The sequence below is a fragment of the Apodemus sylvaticus genome, chromosome 1 (assembly GCF_947179515.1).
Source record: "Apodemus sylvaticus chromosome 1, mApoSyl1.1, whole genome shotgun sequence".
In the NCBI taxonomy this organism is placed as follows: Eukaryota; Metazoa; Chordata; class Mammalia; order Rodentia; family Muridae; genus Apodemus; species Apodemus sylvaticus.
In genome coordinates, this window is record NC_067472.1 from 195,179,583 (window position 1) to 195,207,192 (window position 27,610).

The 27,610-nt window shown below is 40.9% G+C and overlaps 1 protein-coding gene across 1 annotated transcript; it reads right to left on the reverse strand.

The window, feature by feature from the left end:
• Positions 1-23,436: 23,436 nt before the first annotated feature.
• Positions 23,437-25,184, reverse strand: LOC127683493 (homeobox protein CDX-1-like). The gene is made up of 4 exons (XM_052180772.1): positions 25,004-25,184; positions 24,688-24,887; positions 23,844-24,249; positions 23,437-23,573 (listed from the first exon to the last, which is right to left on the reverse strand). The coding sequence occupies exons 1-4, from the start codon at positions 25,182-25,184 to the stop codon at positions 23,437-23,439; spliced, it is 924 nt and encodes a 307-aa protein (XP_052036732.1).
• Between the last annotated feature and the right edge of the window lie 2,426 nt (positions 25,185-27,610).

The window sequence follows — 27,610 nt, forward strand, 5'->3', positions numbered from 1 at the left end:
AATTTTATGAGGTCCCATTTGTCAATTCTTGCTCTTAGAGCATACGCTATTGGTGTTCTGTTCAGAAACTTTCTCCCTGTACCGATGTCCTCAAGGGTCTTCCCCAGTTTCTTTTCTATTAGCTTCAGAGTGTCTGGCTTTATGTGGAGGTCTTTGATCCATTTGGATTTGAGCTTAGTACAAGGAGACAAGGATGGATCAATTCGCATTCTTCTGCATGCTGACCTCCAGTTGAACCAGCACCATTTGTTGAAAAGACTATCTTTTTTCCATCAGATGTTTTCAGCCTCTTTGTCGAGGATCAAGTGGCCATAGGTGTGTGGGTTCATTTCCGGATCTTCAATCCTGTTCCATTGACCCTCCTGTCTGTCACTGTACCAATACCATGCAGTTTTTAACACTATTGCTCTGTAGTATTGCTTGAGGTCAGGGATACTGATTCCCCCAGATTTTCTTTTGTTGCTGAGAATAGTTTTAGCTACCCTGGGTTTTTTTTGTTCCAGATGAATTTGATAATTGCTCTTTCTAACTCTGTGAAGAATTGAGTTGGGATTTTGATGGGTATTGCATTGAATCTGTATAGTGCTTTAGGCAAAATGGCCATTTTAACTATATTGATTCTACCGATTCATGAGCATGGGAGGTTTTCCCATTTTTTGAGGTCTTCTTCCATTTCCTTCTTCAGAGTCTTGAAGTTCTTGTCATACAGATGTTTCACATGTTTGGTAAGAGTCACCCCAAGATACTTTATACTGTTTGAGGCTATTGTGAAGGGGGTCATTTCCCTAATTTCTTTCTCAGCTTGCTTTCCATTGAGTATAGGAAGGCCACTGATTTGCTTGAGTTGATTTTATAACCTGCCACTTTGCTGAAGTTGTTTATCAGCTGTAGGAGCTCTCTAGTGGAGTTCTTTGGGTCACTTAGGTAGACGATCATGTCGTCTGCAAATAATGATAGTTTGACTTCTTCCTTTCCAATTTGTATCCTTTGACCTCCTTATGTTGTCGAATTGCCCGAGCTAGTACCTCAAGTACAATATTGAAAAGATAAGGAGAAAGGGGGCAGCCTTGTCTGGTCCCTGATTTCAGTGGGATTGCTTCAAGTTTCTCTCCATTTAGTTTGATGCTGGCTACCGGTTTGCTGTATATTGCTTTTACTATGTTTAGGTATGGGCCTTGAATTCCTGTTCTCTCCAAGACTTTAAGCATGAAGGGATGCTGAATTTTGTCAAATGCTTTTTCAGCATCCAATGAAATGACCATGTGGTTTTGTTCTTTGAGTTTGTTTATGTAGTGGATTGTATTGATGGATTTCCGTACATTGAACCAACCCTGCATTCCCGGGATAAAGCCTACTTGATCATGGTGGATGATCGTTTTGATGTGTTCTTGGATTCGGTTCGCAAGAATTTTATTGAGTATTTTTGCATCGATGTTCATAAGGGAAATTGGTCTGAAATTCTCTTTCTTTGTTGGATCTTTTTGTGGCTTTGGTATCAGTGTAATTGTGGCTTCATAGAAGGAATTGGGTAGTGTTCCTTCTGTTTCTATTTTGTGGAATAGTTTGAAGAGTATTGGGGTCTGGTAGAATTCTGCACTGAAGCCATCTGGTCCTGTGCTTTTTTTGGTTGGAAGACTTTCTATGACTCCTTCTATTTCTTTAGGCATTATGGGACTGTTTAGATGGTCTAGTTGGTCCTGATTTAATTTTGGTATTTGGTATCTGTCAAGGAAATTGTCCATTTCCTCCAGATTCTCCAGTTGTGTTGAGTACAGGCTCTTGTAGTAGGATCTGATGATTTTTTGGATTTCCTCAGTTTCCGTTGTTATATCTCCCTTTTCATTTCTAAGTTTGTTAATTTGGATACTTTCTCTGTGCCCTTTGGTCATTCTGGCTAAGGGTTTATCTATCTTGTTGATTTTCTCAAAGAACCAGCTCCTGGTTTTGTTGATTTTTTGTATGGTTCTCTTTGTTTCTACTTGATTGATTTCGGCCCTGAGTTTGATGATTTCCTGCCTTCTACTCCTCCTGGGTGAAATAGCTTCTTTTTGTTCTAGGGCTTTCAGGTGTGTCATTAAGCTGGTAATGTATGCTCTCTCCATTTTCTTTTTAGAGGCACTCAGGGCTATGAGTTTTCCTCTTAGCACTGCTTTCATTGTGTCCCATAGATTTGGGTATGTTGTGTTTTCATTTTCATTGTGTTCTAAAAAGTCTTTAATTTCTTTCTTTATTTCTTCCTTGACCAAGGTATCATTGAGTAGAGTGTTGTTCAGTTTCCACGTGTATGTGGGTTTTCTGTTGTTTCTGTTGCTATTGAAGACCACTTTTACTCCATAGTGATCAGATAGGAGGCATGGGATTAGTTCTATCTTCTTATATTTGTTGAGGTCTGTCTTGTGACCAATTATATGGTCGATTTTGGAGAAGGTACCATGAGGTGCTGAGAAAAAGGGATATTCTTTTGTTTTAGGATAGAATGTTCTATATATATCTGTTAAATCTAATTGGTCCAAAGCTTCAATTAGTTTCATTGTGTCCCTATTTAGTTTCTGTTTTCCTGATCGGTCCATTGAGGAAAGTGCAGTGTTGAAGTCACCCACAATTATTGTGTTAGGTGCAATGTGTGCTTTTAGTTTTAATAAAGTTTCTTTTACGAAAGAGGGTGCCCTTGCATTTGGGGCATAGATGTTCAAGATTGACAGTTCTTCTTTTTGTATTTTTCCTTTGACCAGCAAGAAGTGTCCCTCAGGGTCTCTTTTAATGACTGGGTTGAAAGTCAATTTTATCTGATATTAAAATGGCTACTCCAGCTTGTTTCCTGAGACCATTTGCTTGTAAAATTGTCTTCCAGCCTTTTACTCTAAGGTAGTGTTTGTCTTTGACCCTGAGGTGTGTTTCCTGTAAGCAGCAAAATGTAGGGTCCTGTTTACGTATCCATTCAGTTAGTCTGTGTCTTTTTATTGGGGCATTAAGTCCATTGATGTTAAGAGATATTAAGGAATAGTGATTGTTACTTCCTATCATTTTTGACGTTATTTTTTAAATTTGAATGCTTAACTTCTTTTGGGTTTGATGAAAGGTTACTATCTTGCTTTTTCCAGGGTGAAGTTTCCCTCCTTTTATTGGTGTTGTCCTCCTATTATCCTTTTTAGGGCCGGGTTTGAGGATAGATATTGGGTAAACTTGGTTTTGTCATGAAATATCTTAGTTTCTCCATCTATGGTGATTGAGAGTTTTGCTGGATATAGTAATTTTGGTTGACATTTGTGTTCTCTTAGAGTCTGCATGAGATCTGCCCAGGACCTTCTAGCCTTCATAGTCTCAGGTGAAAAGTCTGCTGTGATTCTGATAGGTCTTCCTTTATATGTTACTTGGCCTTTTTCTCTTACTGCCTTTAGTATTCTTTTTTGTTTAGAACATTTGGTGTTTTGATTATTATGTGACGGGAAGTATTTCTGTTCTGGTCCAGTCTGTTTGGAGTTCTGTAGGCTTCTTGTATATTCATGGGCATCTCTCTCTTTAGGTTAGGGAAGATTTCTTCCATAATTTTATTGAAGATATTTGCTAGCCCTTTAAGTTGTAAATCTTCACTCTCATCTATGCCTATAATCCTTAGGTTTGGTCTTCTCATTGTGTCCTGGATTTCCTGGATATTTTGGGTTACAAGCTTTTTGCATTTTGCATTTTCTTTAACTATTGAGTCCATGGTTTCTATGGAATCTTCAGCATCTGAGATTCTTTCTTCTATCTCTTGTATTCTGTTGTTGATATTTGCATCTCTGTCCCCTGATTTCTTCCCAAGGCTTTCTATCTCCAAAGTTGTCTCCCTTTGAGTTTTCTTAGTTGTTTCTACTTCTGATTTTAGATCCTGGATGGTTTTGCTTAGCTCCTTCACTTGCATGTTTGTGTTTTCCTGTAATTCTTTAAGAGATTTTTGTGTTTCCTCTTTCATGAGCTCAGCCTGTTGTCCAAAGTTCTCCTGTATTTCTTTAAGAGATTTTTGTGTTTCGTCTTTCATGACCTCAGCCTGTTGACCAAAGTTCTCCTGTATTTCTTTAAGTGTTTTTTGCATTTCCTCCTTGTTGGCTTTTGTATTCTCCTGGATTTCTTTCAATGATTTTTGTGTTTCCCTTGCAAGGGCTTCTAACTTTTGATCCATTTTCTCCTGAATTTCTTTAAGTATGTCCTTCATGTGTTCCTGTACCAGCATCATGACCAGTGATTTTAAATCCAAATCTTGTTTTACTGGTGTGATGGGGTATCCAGGACATGTTGGTAGAGGAGAATTGGGTTCAGATGTTGCCATATTGCCTTGATTTCTGTTAGTGACGTTCCTGCGTTTGCCTTTTGCCATCTAGTTCTCACTGGTTTTAGTTTTTCTTGTCAGTGCTGGACTCACCAGTGCAAGATGCCCCTTCCCAGTTGGCCTCTGGTGCACAGCTTACCTCCTGCGCTGCTTGTAGACAGGGTGCTGCTGCCCAGGCTGTTCAGATCCCAAAGCAGGCACCCAAAGGCTCCAGCTGGGGCCCGCTGGATTCACTGGAGCACACTGACTTCTCCCAGCTGGCTGCCCGGAAACCCAGCTAGCCACTTGCAGGACTTGGAGATGTGGTGCTGCTGCCCAGGCTGATCTGGGCAGCAGAACTCCCAACCGGGTTGGTGCACAAAAGGCTAGCCTAGCTGCTCAGGCCCTGAGTCTAGGCAAAAGCCTGGCAGGCCAATGTCGGTGCAAAGTTCCCCTCAGCTGTGGGTGTTAATTGGGTGTGTCAGGTGGCTAGGATGTTGGCGTGCACGAGTTCCCTGAGAGTGCTGGGAGAGTCTGCTGGGCTAACAACCTCCTGGCTGGGTCAGCACACAGATGGCCCAACGAGCAGCCCAGGGCCTGGGGGCAGTCCGGGGCCTGACCGTCTGAGACCCCTGCTATGTCCGCCTCGGGCTATGCCTGTTAGCCGGTTTGGTTTTGCCTGCTAGGTCTCTCTGGCTTCCCGTAGGCAAAATGGCGGTGGTGCGCGCAGGCCCAGGCAAACAAGCTCCTGGCTGGGTCGGCACACAGATGGCCCACCGAGCAGCCCAGGACCTGGGGGCAGTCCGGGGCCTGACCGTCTGAGACCCCTGCTATGTCCGCCTCGGGCTATGCCTGTTAGCCGGTTTGGTTTTGCCTGCTAGGTCACCCTGGCTTCCCTTAGGCAAAATGGTGGTGGTGCGCGCACCAGCCCGAGAGGAAAAAAACCTCCTGGCCAGGTTTGCACCACGGGGGACCCCCGATCAGCCCAGGGCCTGGGTGCAGGCCAACGCCCATCGGGCTTAGACCCCCGCAATGTTGGTCTCGGGTTATATTTGCGTACCTCAGTCTGATTTCTCTGGCGACCGAAAACCAATATGGAAACCCTGGTAACTGACTGGCAGGGGGCAGAGTTCTGATGTGGCTTCTGTCGCCCTTATATATCTTTCCAAACCTAGATTTCAAAGCCCCTCCCACCCTTTGGCTCCTCCAACTTGCAATATTCAAATCCATTATTCTCTCCCACCCTTTGATGCTACTCCAGGTGTAGCCTCATCTTATAGAACCCATGAATTTAAATTTTTTGGTTTGTAATCCTTTATTTCTTTACATTTTATATTTTACTTTTATTACTTCACAGTCCAGCTGTTACTTTCCTCCCAGACCTCCCTCCCACAATTTTTCATCACATTCCTCATCCCATGTCTCCAAGAGAATGCCTTCCACACCAGGCCTTTGGTCTGGTTTAAATAACTAAATGTGTGCAGCCATCTTACTTTTGTTTCTGTCTGGTTTTTAAGGTATAAATATGTTCTGCATGTCTCAGTTATATAGTTTTAACTGACATTGCATTGAATCTGTAGTTTGCTTTTGGCAAGGTGGCCATTTTTACTACATTAATTCTGCCAATCCATGATCATGAGAGAGATCTTTCCATCTTCTGAGATCTGCTTCAATTTCTTTCTTCAGAGACTTGAAATTCTTGTCATACAAATTTTTCACTTGCAAAGTTAGAGTCACACAAAGATATGTAATGTTATTTGTGACTATGGTAAAGGGTGTCATTTCCCTATTTTCTTTCTCAGCTTGTTTATCCTTTGAGTAGAAGAAGGCTACTGATTTGATTGAGTTAATTTTACATCCAGCCACATGGCAGAAATTGTTTCTCAGTTGTAGCAGTTCTCTAGTGTTGTTTTATTGGGTTGCATAAGTATACTATCATATCATCTGCAAATAGTGATGTTTTAACTACCTCCTTTCCAGTTTGTAACACTTTGACAAGTGTTACAAACTGTACCTCCTTTTGTTCTCTAAATGCTCTAGCAAGATCTTCAAGTACTATATTGAATAAATAGGGAGAGAGTGGGCAACATTTTCTGGACCATAATTTTAGTGGGATTACTTCAGATTTTCTCCATTTAGTTTGATGTTGGCTTCTGGTTTGCTGTATATTGCTTTTATTATGTTTTGGTATAGGACTTGAATTCCTGATCATTCCAAGACTTTTAACATGAAGGGATAGTAAATTTTGTCAAATGCTTTCTCACCGTCTAACTAAATGATCTTGTGGAGGTTTTTTTTTTTTTTTCCGAGTTTGTTTATGTAGTGGATTACATTGAAAGATTTCCATATATTGAACCACCCCTGCAACGCTGGGATGAAGCCGATTTGATCCAGGTGAATTACTGTTTTGATGTGTTCTTGGATTCGGTCAGCAAGAATTTTATTGAGTAGTTTTGCATCAATGATCTCAGGGGAAATTGGTCTGGAATCCTCTTTCCTTGTTTGGTCTTTGTTTGGTTTATGTATAAGCATTACTGTGGCTTCATATAATGAATTGTTAAGTATACCTCGGCTTTCTGATTTGTGGAATAGTTTGAAAAGTATCCGTAGTAGGTCTATTTTTTAAGTTTTCTCTGTGTGGGTATGTAAAATCCAATTATTCAACACTGTTTTCATTCCAGAGAAGCATTATACAGTTGTGTGTACATTGCAAGACACTGTAATGATTGTCATTAAATCTTAATGACCTTCACATCATATGCTTCAATTGTCACCTTAAATATAATAAGCATTTAGTATAAAAGTCAAAATAGAATTGTTGCTGCCTTCTGAAACCTGAAGTGTTACCTCTCTATTAAACTGCTATATGCTATATCTGATCAGCTTACTGGTAAAGCTGAGGTGCCTAGTCATATCAAGATTTTCTAGTCACTGTACAAAGAAAATGCCTAAGAGCTACCCTATTGCTTTCTGAGAAAACAAAGTGCTGTATATTTCATGTGTAAGTTGTTAGACTCAATAACGTTTTGGGTCTCTTATTTACTTAGAGAATAATTTGGTAATATCTAAATTAGGGTTTGAATCCTAATATTATGTAACTTTAGCTAAGTTGGCATGGTTTTAGGTGTTTACCTAGTCGTCTTAATTTGTTCCACTTTCTGAATCCTTAATGTAAACAAAAATGGCAAGGACACTTTATCCTGATTTATTTCTTTCTGAATTAGTTAATCTCCTATTCTATTATAGCATGTGATACTATCATAATAAAGGTAAAAAACGTTAAAAAATATTAGGGGAAAACTTTACCTAATGTGTTGGGTGAAGAACTATAGGTCAGTGGGACATATGCAGTAGTGACTGGAATGTAAATGGATAATATATGTAATAAAATAATTTTCAGGAATTATTTCTCCTTTTATTTCATGAGAACATAATGTAACAATGAAGAATGAATATTTACAGTTGCTTTGAAACAACCCCTCTATATAAACCACAGTGGTACACAACGTCTACAGAAAGGCCTGGTTAATTCCCACAAATACTGAGATGAAGGGTGTACATAACACACTTCTTCATGACTATAAATGTCTGGAATGGTCAAGGAGCTGAGAGAAGTAAGTTGGATTTGGGGTGTAATCCAGAGTAAGCCAGTCCTCGGATTTGTCAAAGTCGTCAAGGATTCTTTGCCAGAGTTCCTCTGCAGATGGACCTGAACCTCGAGCCTTTTCTGGGCAATGGGTGGCAGCTTCTAGGACATCTGTAGATTCAGTCACTGGAGTAAGCCAGTCCTCGGGTATGTCAAAGTCGTCAATGATTCTTTGCCAGAGTTCCTCTGCAGATGGACCTGAACCTTGAGCCTCCTCTGGGCAATGGGTGGCAGCTTCTAGGACATCTGTAGATTCAGTCACTGGAGTAAGCCAGTCCTCGGATTTCTCCAAGTCGTCAAGGATTCTTTGCCAGAGTTCCTCTGCAGATGGACCTGAACCTTGAGCCTCCTCTGGGCAATGGGAGGCAGCTTCTAGGACATCTGTAGATTCAGTCACTGCTAGATCAGTCTGGGCTTCAACTGCTGCTGATTGACCAGAATCCCAATCTATAATGGGAGCATGGCCAACAAGCAGATCTTCCTGCTGACTACACCTGTCTGCATCACTGGCCTGATAATGATGCAGAGAAGATTCCTGGATGCAGTTGAGTTTGGGAATGGAAACCTCACTAAATGTGCCTGAACACATGGGCTCTCCATTCTCAGCAGCAACAAGAGGTATGGAACCAGGAAAGTGGGTTGATTCAAAAACTGGTTTTGAACTTCCATTGGTCTCTGGCAAAGCTTCTGTAATATTCTGGAGAGCCATCCGCTTGTACTTAGCTCGGCTGTTCTTAAACCAGATCTGGAAAAGAAAGAAGATATCAGAAGAATGCCTGTTGTCCCCTAACAGGACCACAAAGTGAAGATTTTGGATAAAAGGTGTTTGGATAGCAATGATTCACATGTCAGAAACAAAGAAGCAGGAAACTCAAGATGGCTAAGATATTATAATAAAGTAGATTGTGTATGACCAGACAACATAAGACTGGGGAGATTGAGCCAGTGTGTCCTGTATTTTAGCAGGAGCTCTGATGATTAGGTTTCTGAGACCCTGCATGGAAACAATGCTATTCAATATTGCTACCAGGTTGATAAAAATTTGAGTCCCAGCATTTGATTCATAAATATCCATCACCTAAAACTGTCATCACTGCCCTAAGCATTTAAGAACAAAATTAAAGTTTCTGATGGGAAAGTGTAGATTTTTGCTGTTGGATTGAGGGAAAAGAGAGGGGCAGACCTTGATGTCCCTCGCTGTCACACCAACTAACTCTGCCAGCTTCACACATTGATCCTGGTTTGGGTACTGACACTTATCAAAATGTTCTTGCAGCAGGTGCTTTTGTTTTTCAGAGTACACAATGCGTTCCTTCCGCCCCTTTCTTGAAGTCACAGGGCCAGATTGATCGTCACCATATTTCTCTGACAGTACCACAGATCCTATGAGAACATGGAAACAAGATTTCAATTATGTATTTGATAACTTAGACGCCCTGAGGGTTTTTTCAAAGTAGGTAAACCTGGGCCCAGTACAGGATCTAGTTGCATTTGGATACCTGATTTTCTTGATGGTCCTTGGAACTCTTGCTGATGTAGGTCCCTTTCAGGGACTGAAAGACTTGATTGCATTGGATTTGTTGGGGTCAATATGGGACTGTAATAAACTTGAAAGGGTAAGTTCCTTGCAGTCTCTTGAAGCCTTTGGGGTCTGGTTTCTATGGGTGCACTTGAAGGCATTTGGAATTTTGGATACAAGGAGGGACCTTCAGCCCTATGTGTGTTCCGAACCTATTGGAATATGTTCGGGAGAATCTAGTAAAAGAAAACACGTCAAAAAACGTACAGAGAGCACTGATTTACCCATCCTGCCTACCCAGCATTTGGTTTGGACTGTTACAGAGCAGGACTCAGACAGGAGCTTCATTCTTTCTGAACAACTGCCTCTGTTTCTAAATCTTACAAGTATTCTCAGTATTGAAATAAATATGCACTTGGCTCCAGTATTAACAAGAGGTTGCCAGTCCAGGTAAGCTGGCAATTGAATGTTCATTTCCAATGTTTAAATTTTTCATATCCTACACTTCTGGCTGTGAAATTTTGTTGGGACAGACTACTAGCTAGTCTGCCTCTGCCCATGAAAATAAAAGCCTGAAGGCTTCACAGGATTTCTGTGGCATGCAGGGCAACTGACACAAAAGTCAAATCACAAACCCAGGAATTCTGCAAACAGAGTAAATGGACAACTGACACCAAAGTCTGAAGACCTCCCAGGGGCACTGCAGCATGCAGAGAAACTGAATCGACAGTCTGAAAGCCTCTCTGGAATTCTTTTGCCTGCAGGGAAACAAAACCTACAGTACTTATGTTTCCCTGGTTAACAGCTAAACATAGGGCAACAGCTTGACAAATCCTCTCAAGAGTAAACAGTAAGAAGGCATCCCAGTAGATGTGTCACAGCCAGGGCAACATATCTCCAGCTTCTCTGCCCCTCTAAAGAACCCACAATTCAACGGTCTTCAAGAAGGCCTCCCTGAAGACACACTGCCACCAGGGCAACAAGTCACCAGTGTACATGCCCCTCTGAAGGTTCCACAGTCAGAAGATCCCACAGGAGGTTTGCCACATCCAAGGCAACTGGCCTACCATGAGACTTGAGGGACAAAAAAGACAACTCCCAAACAGAAACACCCCAACCAGAAAAAAACTCCCTATAACCATATGACAAGAGGCAAGAGCAAGACCATGAGAAACAGAAGCCAGTAAACTTTGGCATTATAAGAAACTACTTCTCCCACCACAGCAAGCCCTAGATAGACAAATGCACTTGAAAGTCAGGAAGATGACCTAAAATCTTATCTCATTAAGATAATAGAATCCTTTTAAAGAGATATAAATAACTCACATAAAGAAATATAAGAAAACGCAAGTGAACAGGTAGAAGCACTTAAAGAGGAAACACATAAATCCCATAAGCAATACAGGAAGATACAATCAAAAAAGTGAAAGTTTTTATTAATGCAGTCCAAGACCTAGAATTGGAAGTAGATATAACAAAGACAAATATAGGCAACCCTGGAAATTGAAAACCAAGGAATGAGATCTGGGATAATTAATCATTACCAGGAGAATACAAGAGATAGAAGAAAGAAAGCAGCAGTCTCAACTAAACTGGACCCCCCAAGATCTCTCAGAAACTAGACAACCACCAATTAAGCGTACACCAGCTGATATGAGGCCCCCAACACATACTCAGCAGAAAACTGTGGGACTGTACTCCCTCAGAAAAGATGTACCTATCCCTAAAAAGACTGGGGGCCCGAAGTGGGCAGGGAGTTCTTATAGGTAGGGGGTGGGGTGAAGACATTCTCCCTGAGAAGGAAACTAGACTTACAGGATGTGGAACTTTCCGTGGGAGGACCAGAAGGGGGATAAAATCTGGATTGTAAAAAAGATTAAATATTTTTTAAACAAAGGAATATTATCATAATTGGAAAAACATGATCCCAGTTTCTCCTCCTTGCAGTATGACACCCTGTGACAAAATAAAGAATCAAGGGCAATGGAACATGTCCCATTTCCATGGACCCTTTCCACTCCCGTATTCTAAACAAGAGCATTGATGATCTAATTACTCTGGATGTCAGAAGGCACATACACCTAAGCCAGATCCCCTGATATTGAAGTGCTATACCAAGGACTTAGCCTTAATTGAATCTCCCTATCAAGAACCCCCCCACAGGCTCCTCCTTTCATCCTCTAGAATCCAGCAGCTATACACACCCTGTTGTAACATCCAGTCTGTAGCCACAACTTAATATCTAACGGAAATATGGCCAGATCACAGACTTTTTTTGTACTCTTTTCTTTTGTGACTGAGTTTCGCTAAATGAACTATGCTGTATGTGAGTCAAACAGAACACAAGGCTGAAACAGAATTCAGAAGGATCAGCCTAACTGTTACTTCCCAAGCAGGGCTAAGACTAAAGGTGTGTAACAAAGAACTGAGCCATCCTGTAGGATTTCCTCCTAACATGGGCTCCATCGAGAAAATAAAAATTTTCCTTACTCTCTAGGAGCAATCTCAAAAAATGCGTCTCTTCTCATCCTGCTGCCAAGAGGACATGCACGTTTCCGGCCACCACTAACACCTATTTATTTCTCCAAAGTTTCTCTTCTGAGACTGAGGCAGGTTCCATGTGCATGCCCCTGACTTCCTGATTCACACTATACATGCAAGCCAGGGCTCACAATTACAAAAACCCACTTGCCATTAGTTTTCGAGTCCTGGGATTAAAGGTGTGGTCCATGCATCCAAAATGGTTACAGATTTTAGATGAAGGAAGGCCTGCTCAGCCAAACACCATCCAAGATGTCACACTTTTGAGTCAGAATGCCACTACTATGCCTTATCTAGGCAATCTGGAGCCTCAATTGGTCCCAAGGTCACTTGAGATCCCATTGTCAGTTCTTTCCTTTGTCCTATAGACAGGCCTCACTATCTATTGATTCAGGCTTTCTGAACATCCCAGGATTTAATCATGTGCTTAGAATGAAGAATAAAGCCCCTTGAGGTCTCTTGAAAGCTCATTCATAGAGTGCCCCGATCAGGGCAAATCACTGCTCTGCACTGTTCACCGTTATGGGATAGACTTGAAACATCTACTAAATTTAAATAACATCTGCATGTATACAGGGCATATTTTATACTTGACCAATCAAACACCCATACAGGCTAAAAAATTACCAAAAATCCTCCTCCACTGTCTCCCATGCTTTCTGCAACATGATATCCCCTTTACATGGCAACCTTAGACATTTCATGCAACTCACCAATTCACCAGGAATGAAGAGGTTTCCTGTAACCTGCGCAGTCCTCTGTCTTTGAATTCTCCTGAGAAGACCTGCCCTTATATATCTCTCCTAACCTGGAATTCAAAGCCCCTCCCACCCTTTGGCTCCTCCTACTTGCAATATTCAAATCCATTATTCTCTCCCACCCTTTGATGCTACTCCAGGGGTAGCCTCATTTTATAAAACCCATGATTTTAAATTTTTTGGTTTGTAATCCTTTATTTCTTTACATTTTATATTTTACTTTTATTACTTCCCAGTTCAGCTGTTACTTTCCTCCCAGACCTCCCTCCCACAATTTTTCATCACATTCCTAATCCCATGTCTCCAAGAAAATGCCTTCCACACCAGGCCTTTGGTCTGGTTTAAATAATTTAATGTGTGTAGCCATCTTACTTTTGTTTCTGTCTGGTTTTTAAGGTATAAATATGTTCTGCATGTCTTGGTTATATAGTTTTGACTGGGAGTGCATTGAATCTGTAGTTTGCTTTTGGCAAGGTGGCCATTTTTACTACCTTAATTCTGCCAATCCATGATCATGAAAGAGATCTTTCCGTATTCTGAGATCTGCTTTGATTTCTTTCTTCAGAGACTTGAAATTCTTGTCATACAAATTTTTCACTTGCATACTTAGAGTGACACCAAGATATGTAATGTTATTTGTGACTATGGTAAAGGGTGTCATTACCCTATTTTCTTTCTCAGCTTATTTATCCTCTGAGTAGAGGAAGGCTACTGATTTGATTGAGTTAATTTTACATCCAGCCACATGGCAGAAATTGTTTCTCAGTTGTAGGAGTTCTCTAGTGTTGTTTTATTGGGTTGCATAAGTATACTATCATATCATCTGCAAATAGTGATGTTTTGACTACCTCCTTTCCAGTTTGTAACATTTTGACAAGTGTTACAAACTGTACCTCCTTTTGTTCTCTAAATGCTCTAGATAGATCTTCAAGTACTATATTGAATAAATAGGGAAAGAGTGGGCAACATTTTCTGGACCATAATTTTAGTAGGATTACTTCAAATTTCCTCTATTTAGTTTGATGTTGGCTTCTGGTTTGCTGTATATTGCTTTTACTATGTTTTGGTATAGGCCTTGAATTCCTGATCATTACAAGACTTTTAACATGAAGGGATAGTGAATTTTGTCAAATGCTTTCTCAGCATCTAACTAAATGATCTTGTGGGGTATTTTTTTTTCGAGTTTCTTTATGTAGTGGATTACATTGAAAGATTTCTATATATTGAACCACACTTGCATTGCTGTGATGAAGCCTATTTGATCCTGGTGAATTACTGTTTTGATGTGTTCTTGGATTCGGTCAGCAAGAATTTTATTGAGTAGTTTTGGATCACTGTTCTCAAGGGAAATTGGTCTGGAATTCTCTTTCCTTGTTTAATCTTTGTTTGGTTTATGTATAAGCAATACTGTGGCTTCATATAATGAATTGTGAAGGATACCTCGGGTTTCTGATTTGTGGAATAGTTTGAAAAGTATCCGTAGTAGGTCTTCTTTGAAGAACTGATAGAATTCCCAACAAACACATCTGGTCCTGTGTTTTTGTTGTTGTTGTTGTTGTTGTTGTTGTTGTTGTTGTTGTTGTTGTTGTTTTTGGTGGTGGTGGTGGTGGTGGTGGTTGTGGTTGTGGTGGTGATGGTGGTGTTTTGGGAAGACTGTTAATAACTGAATCTATTTCCTCACGTGTTATGGGACTATTTTGATGGTTTATCTGATCAGGTTTTAACATTGGCAGCTGGCATGTGTCTACAAAACTGTCCATTTCATCCAGATTTCCCAATTTTGTTGAGTATAAGATTTTGTAGTAGGATCTGATGATATTTGGAATTTCTGCAGTTTCTGTTGTTATATCTCCCTTTTCATTCCAATTTTATTAATTTGCGTGTTTCCTGTATTCCTTCTTGTTAGTCTGCTAAGTGTTTATCTATCTTGTTGATTTTCTCAAAGAACCAACTCTTGGTTTTGTTGATTCTTTGTATAATTCTTTTTGTTTCTACTTTGTTGATTTTGGCCTTGAATTTGTTTATTCCCTGCCATGTATTCCTCTTGGATGTATTTGTTTCATTTGGTTGTAGAGCTTTCAGATGTTCTGTCAAGCTGCTAATGTAAGCTCTCTCCATTTCCTTGTTGGAGGCACTTAACTATATGAGTTTTTCTCTTAGCACATTTGACTATTGACAGCTTTTCAGGATTTCTAGTTGCAACTGCTTTAAGAGGAGCACCTTCTAGAAAGGTTATTGTTCATTGTTTACAGGCTTTTACTGCTAAGGGACTGCCTAAAGTTGGCAAGACAGATAATGGGCCTGCATACACTGGAAACAGCTTTGAACAATTTTGCAAGGAATTTGGAATTGAACATAAAACTGAAATTCCTCATGATCCAATGGGACAAAGAATTGTTGAATGTATCTGAAAAATTAGCTTTAGAAAACAAAACAGGGTGAGTTTTAACTTCCAAGGTCACCAAAAGCACATCTCGCTTTTGCATTATTTGTTTTATTGTTTTGTAAACTGATGCTAAAGGTCAGTCTGCAGCAGATCATCGCTGGCATCCAGACACTTCCAGCTCATATGCCATGGTTAAATGTTGAGATCCTTTAACTAATACTTTGGAATGGCCCCAACCCTGTTTTAATACGGGAATGAGATCCTGTTTGTGTTTTTTCACATAAAGGAATTGGAGATCAATGACTACTGAAAAGATTGTTTCGCCAAGTGGACACAGATCCTGAGCCTTCTAATGATTATGATACTAATGATGAAGGCATCTCAGGATCCCTATGAGCCATCTAAATTAACCTGAAGTGTAGTCTTTGCCCTTACTGGATAGCAGGTGTTTTCTATCAATTCTCAAAGCCACCCTCCTTACACAAGGAGGCTTGATCTTGTTTGGATCTTTGTCAGCTCCCAGTTTAGGCACTTAACTAAGCAATTACCCCTTGGAGGTTCACTTGAGTATGATGGAAAAGAGTCCTGCTCCACAAATCCTTGGTCATGTGAAGGTTTTATCTGAAAGGTGGGATGTAGACATCCAGTGCTTAGAGACCATTTAAGCATTTGTTCTTTTCACATGTGTCCTTGAGATGGCAGGACTAGATCCCATGGTCATAGTTGGGTGGTGCAGAAGATTATTTTCTGTGCTGTTTGGAAATGTGAGACCACAAGGAATGTTTACTGGAAGCCCCAAAGAGATTTAATTACAGTTGCTAGGATTTCAACAGGTTCTGGCCTATCTAGTTCTAGTTATAACGGCAATGGACATTGTTTCTTCAGGGTTTCAGTTGTGCCAAAGCTGAGCTGTCTGGAACCTGGAAAGGAGTAGCATCCTTGGTTAGTTTTCTCTGTAACCCAATTCCAGTGTCTGGAAAAAATGTTAGAGAAGGCTGGATTAAGGGAAGGACTTGGACACTTTGGCTTTATAAGGAAGATTATGATTATGGACTACTTGTTTGTTTGTTTGTTTGTTTGTTTGTTTGTGACAGGGTTTCTCTGTGTAGCCCTGGCAGTCCTGGAACCTACCCTGCAAACCTGGGTGGCCTCAGAAAACTCAGCAATCTGCCTGCCTCTGCCTCCCAATGACAGGGATTAAATGAGTGTACCACCCAGGAGGGGCCCTCTCCCCTTGATCACTAATTGAGAAAATACCCCACAGCTGAATCTCATGGAGGCATTTCCCCAACTGAAGCTCCTTTCTCTGTGAAAGAATGTGTCAAGTTCACACACTAACCCATCCAGTACAACATGTAAAAATGAAGTAAGGCTGGGCATCATAACAGAGCCTTTCAATCCCATTACCTGCAAAGCAAATGGATGAGGATCTCCATTTGTGGAAGGCAGTCTTGTTTACATAAGCACTTCCAGGAGAGTTAGAACTACGTACAAAGGCCCTATGTTAAGAAATCAAAAATAATGCCAGGAGGTGGTGGCACATGCCTTCAATCCCAGCACTTGGGAGCCAGAGGCAGAGAGATTTCTTAATTCAAGGCCAGCCTGGTCTACAGATTGATTGCCAGGACAGCCAGTGTTACACAGAGAAACCCTGTCTCCAAAAACAAAACAAAAAAATCCAAAATAAAATAAGATGAATAAATCTTTGTAATGGAAAAACAAAACAACTGTCATTGTACTAGCTGTTCTGCCAAGAGTAATTATAAAAATTCCTTTCAGAAAATAATTAACACTATTTTACCTACAATCTGATTTAATGCTACCTAATGAATATTTACTTCGGGTGACATCATCACTCTTCATATCACTGGATATTCTGGAATAGTCTCAAACTCACTCAGAGTTTGACTCTGCCTCCAAATACTGACCATAAAGGCATGTAACACCACTCCTGGATTAATTTTTCTAAACAGGCTTTGGGAACAAAGAACAGGATGCCCTGGAGAATAGAATCCTTCCATCACAATTCATGGCATTAAAAGTGAGCCCTTCCAGCCTGACGGGGGTGGTGCACTCCTTTATTCCCAAAACTTGGAAGGCAGAGGCAGGCAGATTTCTCAGTTCCAGGCCAGTCTGGTCTAAAGACTGAGTTCCAGGGCAGCCAGAGCTACACAGAGAAAAACTGTCTCAAAAAACAACAACAACAAAAGTGAGCCCTACCACACCCAACTTAATTCATTTTCTACAAGTTCATTTGCATTTTGTTCAGTTTTCTGTGAGTGTTCATGTCTCATGTGTGCGGTCCCTGTGCCTCAAAAAGGGATTCAGAGCCCCTGCGTCTGGAGTTATAGCATGTATGGGATTCCAGACCAATTAGGAACCAAATTTCAAGAATCAAGATCAACAAGCAATCTTTTCTTTTGTTGTAAATGTAGGTGTATACATGAACACGTGTCAGTAATGTGCAAGCATGCCTGGAACCCTACAGACAGAAGGAGGGCTAAGACTCCAAAGGAATACAATTCCCAATGGATGGTTCTGAGCCACATAGTGGAGGTTGGGAACTAAACCAGGCTTTCCTGATGAAGCAACTATTGCTCTGACTCACTGAGCCATCACTCCATCTCCACAATAAGTAACCCTCAGTTAAATCCAGCTCTAGTTCCATAATGCTAAGAGTTTTGATATTTTGCAATGGTATGTAGTAGAAGAGATCACATTCAATTAAATTCAAGTTAGATATGGTGGTGCACTCCTTAAGCCCAACACTTGGAACACCAAAGCAGGTAGATCTCTGTGAGTTCCAGACCAGCCTTGACTACAGAGTAAGTCACAGGACTACCATGGCTGTTACAGAATAAAAAACTGTCTCAAATAAAAGAGACAGATCAAACTGTACTCAAGAAAGCACTTTTATAAATGCAAATCAAAACAACCCTGAGATTTCACCTTACACCAGTAAGAATGGCTAAGATTAAAAATTCAGGAGAAGCAGATGTAGGCGAGGATGTGGAGAAAGAGGAACACTCCTCCACTGCTTGTGGGGTTGCAAATTGGTACAACCACTCTAGAAATCAGTCTGGCAGTTCCTCAGAAAACTGGGCACCTCACTTCCAGAAGATCCTGCTATACCACTCCTGGGCATATACCCAGAAGATTTCCCCAGCATGTAATAAGGATACATGTTCCACTATGTTCATAGCAGCCCTATTTATAATTGCCAGAAGCTGGAAAGAACCCAGGTATCCCTCAACAGAAGAGTGGATGCAAAAAAATGTGGTATATATACACAGTGGAGTACTATTCAGCCATTAGAAACAATGAATTCATGAAATTCTTAGGCAAATGGATGGAGCTGGAGAACATCATACTAAGTGAGGTAACCCAGACTCAAAAAATGAATCATGGTATGCACTCACTAATAAGTGGATATTAACCTAGAAAACTGGAATACCAAAAACATAATCCACACATCAAATGAGGTACAAGAAGAACAGAGGAGTGGCCCCCAGTTCTGGAAAGACTCAGTCAAGCATTATAGCACAAACCAGAACAGGGAATTGGGAAGGGGTGGGGGGGGGAGAACAGGGGGAGGGAAGGGGGCTGATGGGACTTTCGGGGTTTCAGGGTCTAGAAAAGGGGAAATCATTTGAAATGTAAATGAAAATATATCGAATAAAGAAAAGAAAGTACTTTTATTTAAAGAAAAATTAACTGCACATTAGTTAGGAAAAGAAACTGAGAGTAACAGACTCATTTGGCACACACCTATAAAATCAGCAGAGTGGATGTTGGAGAAGAATGGCAAAACCTGGGGACCAGCCCTCTTGGGAGCTCTCACAGACTCAGTAGCCAACAAAAGACCACACACACACACACACACACACACACACACACACACACATGGGTTGAACTTAGGCCCCCATAATATATTTAGCAGATGTGCACCTCAGTCTTCATGTGGGTCCCCCAATAACTAGATTGGAAGTTAATGGCTGTCTCTGGAGCCATTCTTCTACCTAGGCTGCCTTGAGTGGCCTCAAAAGGAGAGGATGCACCTGATCCTGCAGAGACTTGATGCATTAGGTTCAAGGTAGACCCATGGGGAAACCCTATGAGAGAAAGGGAATAGAGTAGTGACTGTCAGGTAATGTTGAGAGGTAGGTAGTGTTGAGAACATAAAATGGATGTATTTATTAATGGGAAACACTGCCTAGACAAAGATGAAGGAGAAACTGAGGCAATTTCCAATTAATTGCCAGCACAAATTGTAAACCATCCTATGGGCAAGAACCAACCCCTGACACTATCAATGATACTCTGTTATGTTTGTCAATGGGAACCTTGCATAACTATGCTATGCTCATTGTTATACTCCTGGAGAACTGGCTAGCCCAATTTTAATCTGATGCCTGCCATTCAGCAACCAATGAGACCTAAAGCAGAGGCACATAGGCAGAAATATAGGCAGAGCCACGGAAGCGCCACAGAACGGGTAAAAGACTGCAGTAGTTAGAGCAGTTGAAAATACCAAGAAAACACAGCCCACCGGATCAAATAAGCTAGGCTTACAGAGATTTACAGAGATGGAAGCAACAATCAGGCAGTTTGTATAGGTCTGACCAAGGTCCCTACATATGTGGTCCTGTAGCTTGGAGTGCCTGTCTTTGTCACTGAGGTAGATTTCTATGTAGCAAAATGCTGGATCCTGTTTTCAAATCCAGTCTGTTAGTCTATGTTTTTATTGGTAAATTATGTTCATTGAGATTAAGAGATATTAAGGAAAAGTGATTGTTGCTCCCGGTTATTTTTGATGTAATTTTTATGTTTGAGTGCTTCTCCTCTTTTGGATGTGTTGAAAGATTATTACTTCCTTTTTCTAAGGTGTAGTTTCCCTCCTTGTGCTGGCATTTTATATTATCCTTTGTAGGGCTGGATTTGTGGAAAGATATTGGGCAAATTTTGTTTTATCATGGAATATCTTAGTTTTTCCATATATGGTGATAAGAGTTTTGGTGGGTATAGTAGTCTGGGCTAGCATTTGTTTTCTCTTATGATCTGTATGAGATCTGCACAAGATCTCCTTGTTTTCATGGTCTCTGGTGAGAAGTCTGGCGTAATTCTGATAAGTTTTCCTTTCCATTACAGGTTTGAATGGTCTTTCTTTGTCAAGTGCATATCTGTTCTTGTCCAGTCTATTTGGATTTCTGTAGGCTTCTTGAATGGTCACAGGCATCTCTCTCTTTACGTCAGGGAAGTTTTCTTCTACAATTTTGTTGAAGTTATTTACTGGTCAATTAAGTTGTAAATCTTTATGCTCCTCTATACCTATAGTCCTTAGGTTTGCTCTTCTCATTGTGGTCTGGATTTCCTGAATGATTTGGGTTACACGGTTTCTGCATTTTGCATTTTCCTTGATGGTTGAGTCAATGCTTTCTATGGTATCTTCAGCATCTGAGATTCCTTCATCTAACTCTTCTATTCTGTTGCTGATGCTTGTATCTATGACTCTTGAATTCTTACCAAGGTTTTCTATCTCCAGAGTTGTATCCCTTTGTGATTTCTTTGTTGTTTCTAGTTCCACTATTAGATCCTGTATGGTTTTGTTCAATTCCTTCACCTGTTTTTTTTGTTTCTTTAGTTTGTGTATGTGTGTGTGTGTGTGTGTGTGTGTGTGTGTGTGTGTGTTTTCCTGTAATTCCTTAAGAAAGTTTTGTGTTTTCTCTTTAAGGGCTTCTACCTATTGACAAATGTTCTCCTGTTTGTATTTAAGGGAACTATTTATGTCCTCTCTGACGTCCTATATCAGCATCATGAGTTGTAATTTTAAATCCAGATCTTGTTTTTCTGGTGTGTTGGGGTATCCAGGACTTGCTGTTGTGGGAGACCTGGGTTCGCATGGTTCCATGTTGACTTGGTTTGTTGCCAGTGTTCTTGCATTTGATTTTTGCCATCTGGTTATCTCTGGTGCTAGCTGGTCTTGATGTCTCTGACTGTGGTTTAACTGTCCTGCTAGCCTATGTATCTGAACTCCAGGGAGACCCATTCTCTCTAGGAGGAGTTTATGTATGCAGAGCTGGGATAATGTGTGAGCTCAGGTGTACATAAAGAAATCAAAAGTATCCTTTCACCAGCTGATTCTTGATTCCTGTGTCCTGATGGTTCTTAGCAGGTCCCACTTTGTCCAGAAATTTGAGAATGGTGGTGGCCTCACCTTTGGACACAGATTGGTAGGCACTCCTGAAAGACTAGCTTCCTTGTGGTGGTATTTCTATATGTAATTCTGTGGCCCAGCATCTTATCTGGATGCAGACAAAAATCAGAAGTCTTCTGTCCCAGGGTGATCCTGGGTACCTGTGTTCTCAGGATTTTGGGCTGGTTCCTCTGAGCAGCAGGGGTGGTCCTCCCTGTGCTCTCAAACCTCTCTGCACTCCTGTGTGGTTAGCTATCTCCCTGATTAACCAGGATATGGCACTCTGTGGGAGAGGATCGTCCCCAGCTGGAGATAGAAACCAAACGCTTCCTGCCTGGGAGTACTTGACATGATCCTCTGAGCAACAGGGATTCTCCTAGCTGTGCTCTCTGGCTTCTCCACACTTCTTTGTGTCTGCTATCTCTGTGCATCACCTGGATATTTGCTTTATCGTTAGAAGTGTTAAAATCTCATCCATCGTGAAGAATAATTCTGCTACCAGTCATAGCCTTCTAACTGACAACCACATCTGTGAGATCAAGGGACAGAATGTCAGTGGCTTGAAGGATGCTCAGACTGCAGATAGACTGTCAAAAGCTGGGACTGTGGTTACCCTCACGATCATGCCTGCTTTTATCTGGGAACATTATTAAACGGATAGCTCCCAGCATTATGAAAAGCATGATGGTTCACTCCAGTCCTTAAATTTAAATGCCTTGTACAGTGAATCACATCACAGCTGAATGTTTCCAGCTTTCCTCTTTGCCTACTTCTCTATTTCTCACATGATGCTTTCCTGGAACCTGAGGGAATATGGTGCTTGGAAGCCTTTCTATTTTCTATCATAGCTGGGAACCTCACTCTATTTCATATCAGCTTCTGATTTGAAGATAGATGTGTAGCCTTAGCCAGGTTCTAGAGATGTAAAACACTCAAAGTTTTACTTACATTCCTAGATTTGGTTCTTTACTGGGAACCTGATGTGTTTATATAAGCCATGGTTATTAGGATAAATGGTGTAGGCTTAGTTTTCCCTGAGAACTGGTCAGCTTTCTCCTAGAACAAAGCACGGTGTTAGTCATGTGTTTCAGTTCTGTGGCATACTTTGAATTTAGTACATCAGCATAGTACATTGCCTTTGATAGTTATTTTTTAAGTTTTCTCTGTGTGGGTATGTAAAATCCAATTATTCAACACTGTTTTCATTCCAGAGAAGCATTATACAGTTGTGTGTACATTGCAAGACACTGTAATGATTGTCATTAAATCTTAATGACCTTCACATCATATGCTTCAATTGTCACCTTAAATATAATAAGCATTTAGTATAAAAGCCAAAATAGAATTATTGCTGCCTTCTGAAACCTGAAGTGTTACCTCTCTATTAAAGTGCTATATGCTATATCTGATCAGCTTACTGGTAAAGCTGAGGTGCCTAGTCATATCAAGATTTTCTAGTCACTGTACAAAGAAAATGCCTAAGAGCTGCCCTATTGCTTTCTGAGAAAACAAAGTGCTGTATATTTCATGTCTAAGTTGTTATACTCAATAACGTTTTGGGTCTCTTATTTACTTAGAGAATAATTTGGTAATATCTAAATTAGGGTTTGAATCCTAATATTATGTAACTTTAGCTAAGTTGGCATGGTTTTAGGTGTTTACCTAGTCGTCTTAATTTGTTCCACTTTCTGAATCCTTAATGTAAACAAAAATGGCAAGGACACTTTATCCTGATTTATTTCTTTCTGAATTAGTTAATCTCCTATTCTATTATAGTATGTGATACTATCGTAATAAAGGTAAAAAACGTTAAAAAATATTAGGGGAAAACTTTACCTAATGTGTTGGGTGAAGAACTATAGGTCAGTGGGACATATGCAGTAGTGACTGGAATGTAAATGGATAATATATGTAATAAAATAATTTTCAGGAACTATTTCTCCTTTTATTTCATGAGAACATAATGTAACAATGAAGAATGAATATTTACAGTTGCTTTGAAACAACCCCTCTATATAAACCACAGTGGTACACAACGTCTACAGAAAGGCCTGGTTAATTCCCACAAATACTGAGATGAAGGGTGTACATAACACACTTCTTCATGACTATAAATGTCTGGAATGGTCAAGGAGCTGAGAGAAGTAAGTTGGATTTGGGGTGTAATCCAGAGTAAGCCAGTCCTCGGATTTGTCAAAGTCGTCAAGGATTCTTTGCCAGAGTTCCTCTGCAGATGGACCTGAACCTCGAGCCTCCTCTGGGCAATGGGTGGCAGCTTCTAGGACATCTGTAGATTCAGTCACTGGAGTAAGCCAGTCCTCGGGTATGTCAAAGTCGTCAATGATTCTTTGCCAGAGTTCCTCTGCAGATGGACCTGAACCTTGAGCCTCCTCTGGGCAATGGGTGGCAGCTTCTAGGACATCTGTAGATTCAGTCACTGGAGTAAGCCAGTCCTCGGATTTCTCCAAGTCGTCAAGGATTCTTTGCCAGAGTTCCTCTGCAGATGGACCTGAACCTTGAGCCTCCTCTGGGCAATGGGTGGCAGCTTCTAGGACATCTGTAGATTCAGTCACTGCTAGATCAGTCTGGGCTTCAACTGCTGCTGATTGACCAGAATCCCAATCTATAATGGGAGCATGGCCAACAAGCAGATCTTCCTGCTGACTACACCTGTCTGCATCACTGGCCTGATAATGATGCAGAGAAGATTCCTGGATGCAGTTGAGTTTGGGAATGGAAACCTCACTAAATGTGCCTGAACACATGGGCTCTCCATTCTCAGCAGCAACAAGAGGTATGGAACCAGGAAAGTGGGTTGATTCAAAAACTGGTTTTGAACTTCCATTGGTCTCTGGCAAAGCTTCTGTAATATTCTGGAGAGCCATCCGCTTGTACTTAGCTCGGCTGTTCTTAAACCAGATCTGGAAAAGAAAGAAGATATCAGAAGAATGCCTGTTGTCCCCTAACAGGACCACAAGGTGAAGATTTTGGATAAAAGGTGTTTGTGTAGCAATGATTCACATGTCAGAAACAAAGAAGCAGGAAACTCAAGATGGCTAAGATATTATAATAAAGTAGATTGTGTATGACCAGACAACATAAGACTGGGGAGATTGAGCCAGTGTGTCCTGTATTTTAGCAGGAGCTCTGGTGATTAGATTTCTGAGACCCTGCATGGAAACAATGCTATTCTATATTGCTACAAGGTTGATAAAAATTTGAGTCCCAGCATTTGATTCATAAATATCCACCACCTAAAACTGTCATCACTGCCCTAAGCATTTAAGAACAAAATTAAAGTTTCTGATGGGAAAGTGTAGATTTTTGCTGTTGGATTGAGGGAAAAGAGAGGGGCAGACCTTGATGTCCCTCGCTGTCACACCAACTAACTCTGCCAGCTTCACACATTGATCCTGGTTTGGGTACTGACACTTATCAAAATGTTCTTGCAGCAGGTGCTTTTGTTTTTTGGAGTACACAATGCGTTCCTTCCGCACCTTTCTTGAAGTCACAGGGCCAGATTGATGGTCACCATATTTCTCTGACAGTACCACAGATCCTATGAGAACGTGGAAACAAAATTTCAATTATGTATTTGATAACTTAGACGCCCTGAGGGTTTTTTCAAAGTAGGTAAACCTGGGCCCAGTACACGATCTAGTTGCATTTGGATACCTGATTTTCTTGATGGTCCTTGGAACTCTTGCTGATGTAGGTCCCTTTCAGGGACTGAAAGACTTGATTGCATTGGATTTGTTGGGGTCAATATGGGACTGTAATAAACTTGAAAGGGTAAGTTCCTTGCAGTCTCTTGAAGCCTTTGGGGTCTGGTTTCTATGGGTGCACTTGAAGGCATTTGGAATTTTGGATACAAGGAGGGACCTTCAGCCCTATGTGTGTTCCGAACCTATTGGAATATGTTCTGGAGAATCTAGTAAAAGAAAACACGTCAAAAAACTTACAGAGAGCACTGATTTACCCATCCTGCCTACCCAGCATTTGGTTTGGACTGTTACAGAGCAGGAATCAGACAGGAGCTTCATTCTTTCTGAACAACTGCCTCTGTTTCCAAATCTTACAAGTATTCTCAGTATTGAAATAAATATGCACTTGGCTCCAGTATTAACAAGAGGTTGCCAGTCCAGGTAAGCTGGCAATTGAATGTTCATTTCCAATGTTTAAATTTTCCATATCCTACACTTCTGGCTGTGAAATTTTGTTGGGTCAGACTACTAGCTAGTCTGCCTCTGCCCATGAAAATAAAAGCCTGAAGGCTTCACAGGATTTCTGTGGCATGCAGGGCAACTGACACAAAAGTCAAATCACAAATCCAGGAATTCTGCAAACAGAGTAAATGGACAACTGACACCAAAGTCAGAAGACCTCCCAGGGGCACTGCAGCATGCAGAGAAACTGAATCGACAGTCTGAAAGCCTGTCGGGAATTCTTTTGCATGCAGGGAAACAAAACCTACAGTACTTATGCTTCCCTGGTTAACAGCGAAACATAGGGCAACAGCTTGACAAATCCTCTCAAGAGTAAACAGTATGAAGGCATCCCAGTAGATGTGTCACAGCCAGGGCAACATATCTCCAGCTTCTCTGCCTCTCTAAAGAACCCACAATTCAAAGGTCTTCAAGAAGGCCTCCCTGAAGACACACGGCCACCAGGGCAACAAGTCACCAGTGTACATGCCCCTCTGAAGGTTCCACAGTCAGAAGATCCCACAGGAGGTTTGCCACATCCAAGGCAACTGGCCTACCATGAGACTTGAGTCAACCTAGGGACAAAAAAGAAAACTCCCAAACAGAAACACCCCAACCAGAAAAAAACTCCCTATAACCATATGACAAGAGGCAAGAGCAAGACCATGAGAAAGAGAAGCCAGTAAACTTTGGCATTATCAGAAACTACTACTCCCACCACAGCAAGCCCTGGATAGACAAATGCACTTGAAAGTCAGGAAGATGACCTAAAATCTTATCTTAATGATAATAGAATCCTTTTAAAGAGATATGAATAACTCACATAAAGAAATATAAGAAAACGCAAGTGAACAGGTAGAAGCACTTAGAGAGGAAACACATAAATCCTATAAGCAATACACGAAGATACAATCAAAAAAGTGAAAGTTTTTATTAATGCAGTCCAAGACCTAGAATTGGAAGTAGATATAACAAAGACAAATATAGGCAACCCTGGAAATTGAAAACCAAGGAATGAGATCTGGGATAATTAATCATTACCAGGAGAATACAAGAGATAGAAGAAAGAAAGCAGCAGTCTCAACTAACCTGGACCCCCCAAGATCTCTCAGAAACTAGACAACCACCAATTAAGCGTACACCAGCTGATATGAGGCCCCCAACACATACTCAGCAGAAAACTGTGGGACTGTACTCCCTCAGAAAAGATGTACCTATCGCTAAAAAGACTGGAGGCCCGAAGTGGGCAGGGAGTTCTTATAGGTAGGGGGTGGGTTGAAGACATTCTCCCTGAGAAGGAAACTAGACTTACAGGATGTGGAACTTTCCGTGGGAGGACCAGAAGGGGGATAAAATCTGGATTGTAAAAAAGATTAAATATTTTTTAAACAAAGGAATATTATCATAATTGGAAAAACATGATCCCAGTTTCTCCTCCTTGCAGTATGACACCCTGTGACAAAATAAAGAATCAAGGGCAATGGAACATGTCCCATTTCCATGGACCCTTTCCAGTCCCGTATTCTATACAAGAGCATTGATGATCTAATTACTCTGGATGTCAGAAGGCACATACACCTAAGCCAGATCCCCTGATATTGAAGTGCTATACCAAGGACTTAGCCTTAATTGAATCTCCCTATCAAGAACCCTCCCACAGGCTCCTCCTTTCATCCTCTAGAATCCAGCAGCTATACACACCCTGTTGTAACATCCAGTCTGTAGCCACAACTTAATATCTAACGGAAATATGGCCAGATCACAGAATTTTTTTTTACTCTTTTCTTTTGTGACTGAGTTTCGCTAAATGAACTATGCTGTATGTGAGTCAAACAGACACACAAGGCTGAAACAGAATTCAGAAGGATCAGCCTAACTGTTATTTTCCAAGCAGGGCTAAGACTAAAGGTGTGTAACAAAGAACTGAGCCATCCTGTAGGATTTCCTCCTAACATGGGCTCCATTGAGAAAATAAAAATTTTCCTTACTCTCTAGGAGCAATCTCAAAAAATGCGTCTCTTCTCATCCTGCTGCCAAGAGGACATGCACGTTTCCGGCCACCACTAACACCTATTTA